We start from the raw sequence: 15,703 nt of genomic DNA on the forward strand, positions 1-15,703 counted from the left end.
CCTGCTTTAAATTAAAAAATAAAGCGGAGGTGAAGGTCAGCCAGCATGGCCACTTTGGACTTCAATTTGCATCACCCACCTTATGCCGTAGCATCACTCTATTGTTGAATCAACTGCAGATTGTTCTCTCTCTCTCTAGTCGGGACGGGGGAGAAATTTGGTTCAGTTTGCATTTAAAGCCGAATCTATCAGATTTGCATTTTCCAGAATGAAAACACAAATCCACGCTTATCCAGATTTTCCAATACTTTCTGCCATTAGGAAAGTGATGGAGAAATGTGCTTAAAATGCACAGTGAGGTCAATGACTGATCAACAAGATGTACAGCCACCACACAAGCAAATCCCATGAATGCTCAGAGGCTGACCCAAAGGACTCGCTGCTACGTCATAATTGCTTTGGACAACAGATGGTTGCCACAGGATCTCCTAAATCCAAGGGTGTTGCCATTGTTTTACATTCCCAACTTGCTTTCAAAGCTCATTAGACTCTCAAAGACACCAGCAGAAATTTTGTCAAAGGGCTTTTACAAGAAGCTCACCTAATAACACCGGGCTCAATATATGCACCCAATTCCATACAGTTAAAATCCCTGCACAATCTTTTTCAGCGTTTATGAGACTTTATATCCAGTGATCTGATTCTTGGAGGAGTCTTGAACTGGATTGTGTGAGGAATTAAGTAAACTAAGTAGCTGCGCCTGATTTAAACAGCATATTCCATTTTCAGAATTTGAACCTTTTGGTTTCAGATTTGCCAGCCATTTTGGGCGTGCTGAATTGTTGATGCTAACATTGTTGTCCCATCATGACCCCAGTTCAGACATCTTATTATGATCCTCCAAAACATAGCTTGCAGTGCAGTCCTGATGATGCATACTCAGGAGTAAGTCCTACTGAGTTCAATCAGACTTCATTCCCAAGTAAGTGGGAGCCTTAGAAGATACTACAGAGGTGTGTGTGTGTGTGCACGCTTCTCCTCTCATGTTTCCTGATTCTTTCCTCCATTCCTAAGTTTCCTCTGGTGATAGTTTGCTGCTATGTCTGAATTGGGTAAAACCAGAGCTCCTGGTCACCTCCAAGCCCTGATTGGGAATGATGGCTTTAAATGTCATCACCCTGGGCAATCGTAGCACCCATGGTTAAAGGAGACCTGGAATTGGAAGAAGAGAACCAGAATCCTTTCTAGGAGGAGGAGCTTCTGTCACGTTCCCTAACTTCCAGACTTTTGCTTAGAAGAATTGTCTTAACTGAGCCATCTTGGTGGAAGAAATGAAAGTCTAGTAGACCACCCCGCTGCCATTCAGGTGTTTGGAGCTCTAGTTTCCATCAGCCACAGCCTGGGGAACCTCTGGCATATTCAAAACCCACTCTCATAACAAAGAGTTCCACCTGGACGTGGGTGACTGGCAACTTTTCACTAAAAAAAGGGGGGAAATATTGTTTTTTCTGACTTCTGGTGCCATTGGTTGCCATTGTTTGATGTCACAGACAAGCTGAGCACCAAAGGGTTGGGGCTTGCTGAGAGAGGTCAGAACAAGGATTGGTGCAAGATGGGGCAGAGCAGATGCAGGGCAAAAAAACTGGAGCCTGAGAAAAGAGTAGGTGCTGGTGAAGGAGAAGACTTTGTGGCCTAACTGGGGAAAGAGCAATTGAGCCTGGGGAGGCCAGGGAAAGGGGACGTGGGGTCCTAGGGAAAGGAGGACCTGGGGAAAAGACATTTAAAGGATGAGCAGAGAAGGCTTGGGAAGCTTCTGATCCACCTCTGTGGCTTTGGAATTCCGCCCCAGGAATTTTGGACAAAAAAAGAGCATGAGCCTTCAGTTGGTACCATCACTTATCTTCTTCAGTGGATCTTCCCACAATTGGTGATAACTCCATGCAAGTATTTTCCACCTCACCCGCACTGAAGCTCTCACCCACAGTGTGAGAACTTTAGCTCCCCAACTCAGCCCAGTACACCTGAAGGAGCGTCTCCACCCCCATCGTTCTGCTTGGACACAAAGGTCCAGCACCGAGGGCCTTCTGGCGGTTCCCTCACTGCGAGAAGCGAAGTTACAGGGAACCAGGCATAGGGCCTTCTCGGTAGTGGCGCCCGCCCTGTGGGATGCCCTCCCATCAGATGTCAAGGAAATAAACAACTATCTGACTTTTAAGAGACATCTGAAGGCAGCCCTGTTTAAGGAAGTTTTTATTGTTTGATGTTTTATGCTGTTTTTAATATTTTGTTGGAAGCTGCACAGAGTGGCTGGGGAAGTCCAGCCAGATGGGTGGGGTATGTATGTATGTATGTATGTATGTATGTATAAATAAATAAATAAATAAATAAATATTACTACTACTACTACTACTACTCTTTTCCTTCCTGCATCTTCAGAAGAGCCTTAGGCAGATGCATCCTAAAGTTGCCACTTTGGCAGCTGAGAGCCATATATTTAGGAATATCTGATCAGCCATCCCATTTCAAGCAGTTGTATTTGATTGCCAAATATTTTATATTTTGTAATAACCTATCTCACACTTAAAGGTAAAGGACCCCTGACCATTAGGTCCAGTCGTGACCGACTCTGGGTGCTCATCTCGCTTTATTGGCTTTATTTCCTTTCTTTCCTGTCTTCTGCATTTCTTGACAGTTACCATCTGCTGATAACCAACCATGAACTCCAAACACTTCTTCATTTGCCTCCTGACGTTTGCCAACACTCTGGCCACAGAGCTGATGCCAAAGCAAACCACCTCGTTAAGTGAGTAACTCAAAGGAAGACAGAGTCAATATCTGTGCACTAGGGGAGAAGTTGAAAGGGTGCCTCAAAGGAGATGAGCAAGATTTGGGATGGGAAAGGTTAACAAAGGGCTGTGAGTGTATTCATTGGTAGGAATAAACTATTATACCTCATCTAGTCCTGTGCTAACATTCAGAATTGGTGGATCATGCACATCTGGGTGGGAGAGCAGGATCTCACCCATCTGCTCCTGATGTTTGTCATCTGTGGATTCTTAGCACTTGCACAGGACTAGAAACTTGAGACTGTTGAGTATTTGCACTGTATGCATATGCCATCTGCACCCACCATTGTGCATGTGAGGATGTCCCTTTCAAAATGGCACCAGACTATGCGCTATGCTGGGCACACTGCCCATGTTGGGGACAGAATTGCTACATATTCACACACACCACCCAATGATCCACCAAGTAATACACCCTCACTGGTCATGGTACAAAAGGGGCACACTGACTTTGCCTCTGAGGAGCAGGAAGTGAAAAAGCTGAGCACCATTGACCAATGGAAACCAGGACTGGCTACCAAACGCTCGCTGAAAATGTACCTAGCCTTACTTTTTTTTTATCCTCAGGGGATCCCAGACGAAAGATTTTCCCATTCATGCAAAAAGGGGTTCAGAATTGGGACACTTTCCTACTGAGCAAAAACAAGAAAACTCTCTATGTGGGTGCCAGAGATACTATCCTCGCCCTTGACATTCGCACGGATACCACCATCAGGGTGAAGCATGAGGTGAGTGGGAAATGGGGTTTCAGGATAAGGAGTGCTTTCAACCCTGCTCCCTGTTTTGTGGGAGATACTGAGGAGCCTTTAAAAAATGTTTCTATGTGTGCATTGGAATTCATCACATTTCAGCCCTTCCTGCCCCCAGACCACATTACTTCCTAGTTTTATCAAACCACGGTTTACCATTAGACACCCCAACCAGGAAACTATGGCTTGCACCAGGTTTGAAGGGTAAGCAGCAGCTTAATGTCGGTTAAAGTCCTGATTCAATGTAAATCATCATGTCTTTGGTTCGTTTTAATGGCTTTTTACTTAGGATTCTGGGTGCAGCCTTCCCGGGGGGTGGGAGGTTTTGTTTAATTAACCCAACTTGCCACCTGTGTGGCATGTCTATTGCAGGATTACATCAAGGTCACAAGAGATTGTGCAGAAATCCATTTAGTAGCTGCAAGGTCTTCCACCATGGGCATCCTCTAGTGCTGAGAAAATAAGCCCTGATTGGCTGAAGGAAATCTACTCTCCCTTTTGTAGAAAGGCTGGCCTCTGGCCTGGGTCTAATGGCCCCTGATAAAGGTCTGTGCGATGCAACATCCACAGATGCCTCAATACAGTTTACTGGTGGGGGTCTGTAACTCTAATGGTTGGAATTGGGTGTGGCCAGCTAACTTTTGGACTTTACCCAAATCCTGAAAGGGGTCTTTACATTGCTAGCCTTTCTTAACTGTCTTTTTATGGTAAAGGGTTTATTTTTGCTTTCTAACCTCTTTAATAGTTTATTTGTATTTATTTCCTTGCATGGCCCCTTTATCAGAAAGCAAGAGGGGAGAAGAGGGGGGCAGCACAGCAGCGGCAGGGAAGCAATTAAAGTTTGCAATTTAACATGAACCCACCTAATCTGCACTTCCCCAAACTGGAACACGGCTATCCTTCAAAACTTGCACTTCTCAGAATTTTGCGGTGCCATTCTCCAGCCAAACTTCAAAGAAAGTGCGTTTCAAGGAAATCGTGCACAAAAATTTACGTTACTTAAAACATGCAAAAATGTAAATATTGGCTAAAAAAAAACCTTCAGAAAGAAAAGCACAAACTGATGCAGAAATGTGGAGAGTTGAACTTCAGGTTCAAAATGAGAAACTAGGAGAAACCAAAATGGATGAATAATTCCATCCCTATATCCTGCAAGAAGCAGACGGCTCAGTCACATGGCTCCATAACCATGATTTGGCATTTTGTCTCAAGCAAGTCAGTGCTTTATCAAGGACCAGAGTTCAGAGACTGTAAACAGATGCAGTCTTGCTTATTTATTTGCTTATTTGATGCATTTCTAAATTACCGGATATTTGAAAATCTCTTGAGCAATTTATAAAAATATAACACAAAACCGTTAAAACTATATTATAAAAACAGAAATTTAGTCTTGACTTTCATCTTCCTATTTGCAAAATAACTCTGCAGATGAATACCAGTAAGGCTGAACATTTGCAATCTGACTATTTCCCCCTTCTTTTGTTTCTCCTCCTCTAAAATGCCCTTCTTCCCCCTTTCCTGTAACAGATACAGTGGAGTCCCACGGCTGATAAAAAGGATAACTGTGCCTTGAAGGTGAAAAACAAAGAGGTAATGCATTGGGGATAGAGGAAGTGCTGCCTCCCAGTTTAGGAAAGCGGTGTGCACCTGTGTGCATTTCCCTCTTTCCTTTTGCTGGTTTGAATGCCCACCTCCACTCCGAAGCTGCTACCTGACCTGTGGGTGGGAGGTGGGGTGGGATGGAGATAGAAACTCAGCTGAGAGAACACAGGCAACATAAGAACCACAGGTGATCCTCTTTCAAATTGCTGAGAAATAATACCAGTATATCCTGAACTATCTTATGCACAGGGACGCGGGTGGCGCTGTGGGTTAAACCACCGCTTGGGCTTGCCAATTGAAACCATTAGGTGTTTTGGCAGTTCTAACAAAATACCATTATGACCAGACTGCAGAATTATCTAGTGGCACCACTGCTTATTTTGACTAAATAAATAATCTGCTATCCTTTAACCCCTTCAAGAACTATTATTATTATTATTATTATTATTATTATTATTATTATTATTATGTGCTTACATGTAGGATAGGGGGCTGGGTTTTCGTGTTCTTGGTTGCTATTTAACAACCACCCAGTGGAAATCTCCTTTGGGATGAAAACGTAACTGGAAGTTCAATCCTGATTTTCTCACCTTCATCTCCACAGAGGGAATGTTTCAATTTCATCCGTGTCCTGGTGCAACTGAACGACACACACCTTTACACCTGCGGGACGTATGCTTTTAGTCCCACCTGCACTTACGTTGTGAGTTCTTAGGGGAGAGAGGAAGGGGGGGGTCCCTTTATAAGGCCAGCAACTTGAAGCTGGGCTTTCAGTGTGGCTGGCCCTGTTCTACGGGACAACATTCCTGCTGAGAATCAACAGGCGCCCACAATCTGTGCTTCCCTTCGATTATAAACAGCTCCATGGGGATGCTTGGTTTCTGAAGGACACCTTCCCATAGATTTTGCTTCTTTTGACCTTTCTCCTTTTCCTTCCCTTGCCTTGCTAGGATCTAACAACATTCAGTCTGGTGAAAGATGCAGAAGGCAACCCCCTCCTCCTGCAAGGGAAGGGTGTCTCCCCCTATAGCCCTCACCATGGGAGCACCGCAATCCTCATTGGTGAGCCACCTGGAAGGGGAGGGGTTCCACTTCCTTGGATGTCGAAAGTTTGCACCACCCTATTGCCCGCTTTTGCATTCCATAGAAAGCATAGGGACGCGGGTGGCACTGTGGTCTAAACCACTGAGCCTAGGGCTTGCTGATTGAATCCCCACGATGGGGTGAGCTCCCATTGCTCGGTCCCAGCTCCTGCCAACCTATCAGTTTGAAAGCACATCAAAATGAAAGTAGATAAATAGGTACCACTCCGGTGGGAAGGTAAACGGCGTTTCCGTGCGCTGCTCTGGTTTCGCCAGAAGTGGCTTAGTCATGCTGGCCACATGACCTGGAAGCTGTCTACAAATGCCGGCTCCCTCGCCCTATAGAGCAAGATGAGTGCCGCAACCCCAGAGTCATTTGCGACTGGTCTTAACTGTCAGGGGTCCTTCACCTATTGCCCACTTTTGCATTCCATAGAGGAAGACAAAGGTCTGCTATAACATCCCCAGTTCTCATGCCATACCCGCCAACAACTCAACAGCAAAATCCGGGTCACGATCTTCCCAGATGCCACCCCCTCTCTTTTTTTCTCCTCGTGAGAGAATGGCAGCCATTTTTACGCCATGATCTCACGTGATTTCACGCCGTGATTTCCCCCTTTAAAAGCGCTTTTCTTGGGTGAGGCGCCCAAAAGGGCAGGCCCCTTTAATTCCTTGTCAAAGGCTGTGCTCCTTTCTAGATGATTTGAACTGCAAGTCCCATCAGCTGTGCTGGCTGGGGTTGATGAGAATTATAGTCCAAATCATTCGGAGAACATCCATCTAGGGAGGATGAGAATTATAGTCCAAATCATTCGGAGAACATCCATCTAGGGAGCCTGTCCCCTGCCTGTATTTCCTCTTGTTGAAAGATGGACAACATGCCACCCTGCAGTGTGATTAAAATATACCCCAGGCACTGCAATGTGTGAAGCAGTTTGATGAACTGTGCATAGATTCACGCGGCCACCTTTCCCTGGGGGACAAGCCGCCCACTCTGAGATATAACTTGTAGAGGTCCTGGGGAGGGACGTGAGCAAGCTTAGGAAAGCACACTGACTTACAAGATATTTAGCAAGGTATGTACAAGGCAAAATTAGGGGCAGCCAGGGCCGGCCCACCCACGAGGCAAGATGAGGCGACTGCCTCAAGCGGCAGCATCCACAGGAACAGCAAGGAATGTATTGCCAGCTGCGGCAGCAATGTGCTCCTTGGAGGCCAGATCTGCCACCTCTTTGGCAGCCCCCCCTTCCCATGCCACCTCGACAGTAGCCTCTTGGTGAATAGGAGGCGCTGCTGATGGGGGCTGCCCGCTGGAGCTGCCTGGGCTATGTGCCCACACCCACCTGGCACGATTCAGAGCGGGCCACTTCCCTTGCACTGAGACGGCCTTTGATTCCTGGCTCAACTATCAGGTAAGGTTGATTTGATTCTCCCTACCTTTGTTCCTGATGGACATCTTAACTCACCTTCTTCTTTCCTGGTGGTGAGCGTGCACCATTTTGCAGTTTGCCTCAGGTGCAAAAACATATTGAACTGGCCCTGTGGGCAGTGAATTACAAGCGCTCTAGAAAATGGGCTGAAGGGGAAGGAGGAGTCACCTTCTTTCCTGCCTTTACCCTGCAGATGGCGAACTTTACACTGCCACCCAGGAAAACATTACAGGGAATGAGCCTGTCATCACTCGAACCCTGGGCAGTAGTTCAGTTTTGAAGAATGAGCACTGGATGACTGGTAAGGGCAGATGCTGAGGGGGAGGGGGAGGGCCTTAGAAATTAAATCAGATCTCACATCTGGCGGTTTTCTTCCCCTTCCCTCCCCAGGTGATGCAACATTCGTGGGCTCCTTCAACACCCAAGCCCCCCCAAATGATGACAAAGTCTATTTTTTCTTTTGGGAAACAGCTAAGGAGTATAACTTCTTTGAGAAAGTGATTGTCTCCAGGGTTGCTCGCATCTGCAAGGTGAGCTGCCTCCAAAATCAAGGAAGCTTTTGAGCAGGAACTTCTTTTCAGTGCTGTGAGCATGTGAAGAGGTTGGGTGGTTTTCTGTCCTGGATGCTTTAGCTAAGATTCCCGCATCACAGGGGGCTGGACTAGATTACCCTTGGGGTCCCTTCCAACTCTACAATTTTCTGATTCTGTGACACTGAGTTGACGCCGAACACGACCAGTCTTCATCGTAGCTCAGCTTCCCTTTTATAAAATCCTCCAAGGCAGCTTACAAGCTTGCTAAACTCAAGATGGAAATGTACAACACCGCATGATAAAACAGTAAGCAACAAAGCAAACCGTAAAATTAATAGGATGAATAAAGAAAAGCAGCAATTTGATTATCTCAAAAGAGCTGTCAGAGAATGCCTGGGGCTGCTCCTTAAAAGGACTATGCCTACCAATCTGATTTGTCAATGATGTTTGCTTTCCCATCCTCTACAGAATGATGTCGGAGGAAAAACGTTGCTGCAGAAGAAATGGACCACCTTTCTGAAAGCACATCTTTCCTGTGCCCAGAAAGGGCAGTTTCCTTATACTGTCATTCAACACGTGTTTGCTGTTCCACACCCAGGAGGCGGTGCATTTTTCTATGGGGTGTTCGTTCCTCAATGGTAAGGCTGTGAGAATCCTTAGTAGCCAGAGTGGGGGAAGAATATTAGCCACTCAGCACAACGGGGGATAGGATTTGGTTCAGTTCTCTTTTTTTAATGGGTCCCTACCTAGTTTTGCATATTCCCAAACAATAAATGAACTGAAATGCAACCACCCTAGGAAATTTGCACTGTTGTGATGCTGCTCGCATGCAAAAATGCATATATCGGGGTAGTGTGTGCAAAAATGCATATGATGAGAAAAGCAACATACACAATGAAAAATATGAAGCAAAACTTCTTGCAAACATGTGTCTCTTAGGGGAAATAAGCACTCAACGCTGACCATGTTTCTGTGGACTTATTTGAGAAAAGATTCACAAACTGATGTAGAAATGTGACAAGTTGAACTTAAAATTGGAAAAGTGAGAAATCGAAATACGCAAATTTCTCCATCCCTACTTTGGAATTTGTTTTGGGTCCCACAATGTGCTAAATACTGGTGAAGTAAATTGACTCCAAGCATATGCAGAGTGCCTTTTCCTTCTAGTGGTGCGGCTGGTTTGTACATCTCTTTGTAGGCAGGTGGGAGGTCTCTGGAGCTCGGCAGTCTGCGCCTTCGACCTTAATGCTATCAACAAAGTCTTTGATAATGGGAGATACAAAGAGTTACACCAGAACTGCTCCCGATGGCTGTCCTATGAAGGGGAGGCCATGGATCCTCGCCCTGGTTCGGTAAGGACCGCTTTTAGCCCTCTGCTTGGAAGTGTGCAATGCCCAGCTGAATACTGCTTCTGGTGAGGATACTGAGCAGGCACCCCAACTCTAGGGGGCCAAGTTGTCTTCAGCCCCTTGAATATTTGTTGGAATGGGGTTGGTATGTGGGTGTGACGTCACGAGTGTCGTGCGTCACAGTATCAGTGGCTGGCTCCTTCAGAGCCCTCAGCCTCCTCTAGATGGTGCAACATCGCATCACACATGTCCAATGCATGCCAGGGGCGCCTCTGATACTGAGAAATGCTTCTTCCTTCTAATTTAACCCCAGATTCGTCGTTCTGAAGTGGAATCAAATTCAAATTATTTCTGAATGTTTTTGCAAGTTCCTGTGTAATTGCTTTGGCTGTCAGTTCCTTCTGTTAATTTGTGTCCTTTTGCACTGATGGAAATAAGCTGTTGCGAGGGGATTGCACATGCCTGCTGGAATCAGGGAATGCGGATTCTCAGGGATGCTGTGTATAGTTTGCCATCAAGTCTTAAAGCAAACCTATGTCCTTAGGCTGTCCTGCCAGAAGATTAGCATCTCCAGTGTTTCCTGTAGTTCTGTTCTGCCAGCTGCTCCACAAGTGAGAAGATACCCTTAACCCAGACCGTGTAGGGCAGGGATTGTCAACCTGTCCCTAATGCCCACTAGGATTCTAGGGGGGCAGTAGGGGGTTCTATGGCACAAGCTGAATCCTCCTTCCATCGAACACTGGTGGGCGGTAAGGAAATTTTACCATCAAGAAAGATGCATTAGCGGGCGGTAGGTATAAAAAGGTTGACTATCCCTGGTGTAGGGGATCCCACTTAGGCTGTAGAAAATTATTAGAAAGGTCTAAGGGGTTCTGGAACCCTTTGTAGATCTCCCTTGAAATTAGTGTGTCCTTAGCTCCTGAAATGAACCATTGCCCCACAAACAGTTCAGTTTCTCCTCCAGGGAGGCTGGGTGTCTTTACAAAACGTGGAGCCAAAATTAAAATGGCGCTTCTCAGATGGATGAGACAGCTACAAAACACACCCTACTTAACTAGCTGCTCACGCTCAACATCACACTCACCCTGTGCTGTGCAAGACTCTGAATATTTACCAGAACGGGCTTAAGTCACGGATAAAAACTGGAAGAGAACAGTATAGAGGACTCCTAATTAAGTGTGTTAGTCACATCTTCATGCCTTGGGTGAATAGGGGAACAGAGGTACTCCTTGAAGGCTTCCCATAGGAGCATGTTGGCCTCTGTGAGAGCAGGATGCTAGACTAGATAGGTCTCAGCCTGATCCAATGGGCCTCTTTTTCTGTTCCCCCTTCAGTGTTCTGTCAGCCCATCATCAGACAAAACCCTCGTTTTCATGAAAGATCATTATATGATGGATCAGACGATTCGGCCACTCTATAACCAGCCTGTGTTTGTGAAGCTCAATGTGAAATACACCCGGATTACAGTACACCAAACTGAGAACATCTTGGGGATTCCCTATACCATACTGTTTCTTGGGACAGGTATGGATGTGTTTTTTTTCCTGCCCTGGAGGTCGAGATTAAGACATTTGCTCTGTAACCTCCTTATTCCTTTGACCCAGCAAGGGCTTACAACACAGGTTGCAACATTTAACCCAGGCTTCCTCAAACTTGGCCCTCCAGATGTTTTTGGCCTACAACTCCCGTGATCCCTAGCTAGCAGGACCAGTGGTCAGGGATGATGGTAATTGTAGTCTCAAAACATCTGGAGGGCTGAGTCTGAGGAAGCCTGGTTTAGCCAGATAATGAGCAAGCAAGACTGACTCAATTGTGAATCTTTTGATTTTGAAAAGTGGAAGTCTTAGAAGCGGCCTGTGTGTCAAATTCATTGCACCAAAAGTAGCCAGATAATGGTTAGATAATGCTAATGGTTCTCCCAGGAGAGGCCGAGAAAGCTGGTTGCTGGGATTGTAGAGCTCTTTCCTCACCCCTCTTAGCTCTCTCTGCTTAGCAGCTGATTTACCCTTGGAGTTAGGATGGGGAGCTCTAGGGAACATATTTACTTTTCCTCCTAGGACTGGAACAGATCTGCACTCATGGTTTTTAATGTTAATGAAGGGTTAAAGAATGGTTCTGATAACTATATGGACACATGATGTCCTACAGTCGTACCTTGGTTGTTGAACACCTTGGTACTCGGATGTTTTAGTTCCCGAATGCCACAAACCGAACATCTGATGTAGCTTCCATGGCTTCTGATTTAGTGCAGGAAGCTCCTGCAGCCAATCGGAAGCCACGCCTTGGTTTTCGAACCGTTTCGGGAGTCCATTCAACTCCCGAAATGGATTAAATTCAACAACCAAGGTACGACTGTACTTTTAATGTTCATAATGTGTTATTAAAATGTGATACCAGAGGGCACTGCAGAGCAACCGGGAGTAGGGAGACTGTGGTTTGACGAAAGAAACAAAGGTAAAAAAATATTTGATTTACAAGTATGCCCTGTGGCGTTTTAGAATGATATGTCTAATACAGTCATACCCTGGAAGTTGAACGGAATCCGTTCCAGAAGTCTGTTCAACTTCCAGAACATTAGAAAACCAAATCACGACTTCTCATTGGCTGCAGGAAGTCCCTGCAGTCAATCGGAACCCGTGGAACCCGCGTCAGACGTTCAGGTTCCAAAAGAATATTTGCAAACCGGAACAATCACTTCCGGGTTTGCGGCATTCAGGAGCCAAGCTACAACTGTACCATTTTAATAATGTTAAACAGGTCGGTGTAGATCCAGCCTTGGTCAGCCAGTCAATTAAAGGGTTGCGGCTCTGAAAGTGGAAGTGCACATTTAAACTATGACACTTGCACCTGCAGGAGACACCGGAGGCCGCCAGCTTGGATGGCTTTACAAAAGGATTAGACAAATTCGTGGAGGATGATGCTGTCAATCTAGCCACAATGGCCCTGCTCTGCCTCCGCAGTCGGAAGCAGCAATGCTTCTGAATTTCCATTGCTGGAAACCACAAGGGGAAGAGGGATTTTGTGCTCAGATCCTGCCTGCCAATTTCCCACAGGCATCTGGTTGGTCACTGTGAGAACAGGATGCTAGACTAGATGGGCCCTTAGCCCATTCAAGTAGGCTCTTCTTGGGTTCTTAAGTGAGGATGGACTGCACAAGAGGGAGAAACGTCAGCTCCCACCCACTTGATAGTGACAGGCCCGGGTTTCAACAAACTGTTCTGATACTACTCTTGGTTTTCCACAGACCAGGGAGCCATTCACAAAGTGGTGGTCGTCGGCAGCGATGCTCACATCATTGAGGAGATCCAGCTGTTTGAGAAGCCAGAGGCAGTCCAAAACCTGCTGCTCTCCCCTGAAAAGGTGGGCAGGCTCTGTTGGATAAGAACAGGAGCTGCAAGCTTGTAAAAGGGCCTTAGCTTAAGGTGACCAGACATCCCCGGTTCCCGGGGACGGCCCCCGGATTTACAAATCAGCCCCCATACAGAATCCGTTGAAGTTGAAGAGTGTCCCCGGATTCATTGAAAAAAATCTGGTAACCTTACCTTAGTTTAGAGGCTGTCTCAAGAACGTTTCCTGTCTAAAACCCTGGAAAGCTGCTAAGCAACAAGGAGCTAGATGAACCCCGTAGTTTGATGTGGGATAAGGCAGTTTCTTACTTAAACTTGTTCTTTATTCAAGACCACATGAACTAGAACCGTACTTTATTTTAAGGAGAAGGGCCACAGCTCAGTAGTCGAGCAGATGCTTCATGTGTAGAAGGTCCCAGGTTCAATCCTCAACTGGAAAAAGAGTGAAACCCTGGAGAGCCACAATTAAATATAAAACCAGAAAATAAAGAAACTTTGCAGGCAATCAAATTATCACAAGCACAACTCTCAATCCGTGGCTATTATTTGGGGTGAATGAGGCACTGGCATTTTTATTTAACTATATTTTAGATAGTTTTTAAGGCCAGGGCCCATCGCTGCACCTTATGGCAATAAGTCCTACAAGTTAATTATACACAATGTAAGGAAGGTCTTCCTTTCTCCTGCCCTCCTAATACTGTAGTAACAAAATATTTCTGTTTGTGCATTCTTAGGGGATCCTTTATGTGGGGTATTCCAAAGGAATTGTGCAAGTCCCATTGGCCAACTGTGGCATTCACAAAACCTGTCCTGACTGCATTTTAGCACGAGATCCTTACTGTGCCTGGGATGGAAGGAAATGCAGTGATAACTGGAATAACAAATACAAAAGGTGGGTGTTTGCAGGCTAGAGACAAGTCTGTGAAAGCACATAGCAGATGAAAAGGTGAATGTATTAGTAGGATGGGGGGGGGGTTGGTTGGTTCGTTTCACATTTTAATGCAAACCTACCTTATGTGCACGTCAGTTCACAATGTAAGTTGAAAGCCATCTTTCAAAATGCACACTTCTCCAGATTTTGCAGTTTTTCAAACTGCGCAAAAATGCTTATATGAGTGGAAATAATGCAATGTCTTAAAGTACTGCCCTGAGACCTCTGGGTATAGGGCGGGATATAAATTCAATAAATAATAATAGTAATAATAAGTAGGGTCATTTTTGCAAAAATGCACATGTTTCAGACAATTGCGTAAAAACATTTTAATGTCAGGCAAAATGCACTTGGAGCCATATTAATTTTCATAAGGACCCTAAGATTGGAAAGACCCAAAGACAGATTACTCTATCCCTGCTTCTTACTATGTTCCAGCATGGCAGGAAAGAGTAACTTTAAGCAAGATGTTGAGGCCGGAAACTCAGGCCTTTCGTGCATGCGCAGCAGTGGGAAGAGCAGAGCCTCCTCAAGGCCAATCACCTTGATTGCCGTAGTGGCCGTGGTTTTCTTCTGCAACCCACACACAGTGAAAGTGAAAAGCAAAGTACAGGGGTGCAGGAGCCCCCTCCAAGCCAAGAAAACATCCAAGCAAGAGAAAGTCCTGTTCAATGGCAGCCAGAGCATTCTGCAAGTGGACCTTGCCAGAAAACTGCTGACAGCTCCAACACCTACTATGTCTACGTGCTCTGTTCAGGCTATCAGGGCTGACAAAAACTGCTTGGACTTGGGCCTGCCAAACAAGGATGACTCCAGAGGAGCCGTGGCAGCGGAGGAGATCTAGCCTGGCCTACCTGATTCCTCACCAGCTGTTGCAGGGAACACCCTTTCGCGATCTCACCAGCTCAAAAGTATTGTCACAACTGTGATGCTGTTACAAAATGCCACCAGAAAAGAGGGTGTTACCTCTGGTTGCATTTCTTTCCCACCTAGTTCTGTCTGTACAATGCCATATAAATGCAGGACCTAGCACCACACAACTGGCCAAATCCTTCCTACGTTTTCAGGTTCCCATCCCTACCTCCATAGACAGGATCCTGGGAAGGGTCCCCATACTCACAGCCAAATCCATAAGTCCCTCTCTTTGGTAAGAAATGCTTACCAAAATTTAGAAGACAGACTCCCCTTGCCCATCTCTGATCTACAGAGCTGTCCAGTTTGGAGTGAAGGCCAGTGTTGGGTGTGGTAGTTGGGTCAGGTCTGTTTATTTGGCCTTGCTCAATGTTTTCACACTGAGATGCAACAGCCTAGATGTAATTCATCCCAGAAGACTGCCAGAGAAAGGAAGGCTACAGAAGAATGGGCCTGATTCGAGGGAGGCAGATCTTAAGGTAGATTTCCCATGTAGAAGGAGCAGCCCAACCTATTTACACCAGGAAGATGTTGAGAGTGGCAGAATGGGATACTGACAGGCCTGACCAATGGGGTATGATCACTTCTGTGCAAGGTTCCTTAAACATGGACCCCATGCATTATTACAGTGGAGGTGGATCCCAGTTTTCCTTTTTGACAAAGCCTGTGCTGCATTATGGCTCAGGTAATCTTGGGTCCTTCTATTATGGGCTTGAGATATTTGGTAGGTGGGAGAGGTACTATAGCTCCATGCTTTGCCTACTGAAAATTATTTAAAAAACATAATTGGGTGGGAGGTGTTTGGAAGGTCTTTCTGTGTCTTTTAGTGTGTGCTTTAAAACAGGGCAAGCTGCTTTATACTGAGAATGGGCCACTGGATCTAGCTCAGTATTGTCAACACTGACTAGCAGTGGCTGTCTTAGGGTATCAGACAAGGGGCATTCCCAGTCCAACCTTGAGTTGTCAGGGCTTAAACCTGGGA

General features: G+C 45.8%; 1 protein-coding gene across 4 annotated transcripts; it reads left to right on the top strand.

Annotated features, from left to right (window-relative positions):
• The first annotated feature begins 754 nt into the window (after positions 1 to 754).
• Positions 755 to 14,764, top strand: LOC310694769 (semaphorin-4A-like). 4 transcript variants are annotated; one of them, XM_083478303.1, is made up of 14 exons: positions 755 to 922; positions 2,633 to 2,743; positions 3,354 to 3,514; positions 5,063 to 5,125; positions 5,742 to 5,840; positions 6,088 to 6,199; positions 7,843 to 7,950; positions 8,040 to 8,179; positions 8,651 to 8,820; positions 9,381 to 9,534; positions 10,866 to 11,055; positions 12,776 to 12,891; positions 13,613 to 13,770; positions 14,248 to 14,764. In XM_083478303.1, the coding sequence occupies exons 2-14, from the start codon at positions 2,656 to 2,658 to the stop codon at positions 14,651 to 14,653; spliced, it is 1,965 nt and encodes a 654-aa protein (XP_083334429.1). In that variant the 5' UTR covers positions 755 to 922; positions 2,633 to 2,655; the 3' UTR covers positions 14,654 to 14,764. The 4 variants fall into 4 exon arrangements, with proteins under 4 accessions (XP_083334429.1, XP_083334430.1, XP_083334427.1 ...); XM_083478301.1 differs by lacking the exon at positions 755 to 922 and adding an exon at positions 1,020 to 1,600; XM_083478302.1 differs by lacking the exon at positions 755 to 922 and adding an exon at positions 1,751 to 1,884.
• Positions 14,765 to 15,703: the final 939 nt, after the last annotated feature.

Source organism: Podarcis liolepis (genome assembly GCF_965112155.1).
Source record: "Podarcis liolepis genome assembly, chromosome: 15".
Classification (NCBI taxonomy): Eukaryota; Metazoa; Chordata; class Lepidosauria; order Squamata; family Lacertidae; genus Podarcis; species Podarcis liolepis.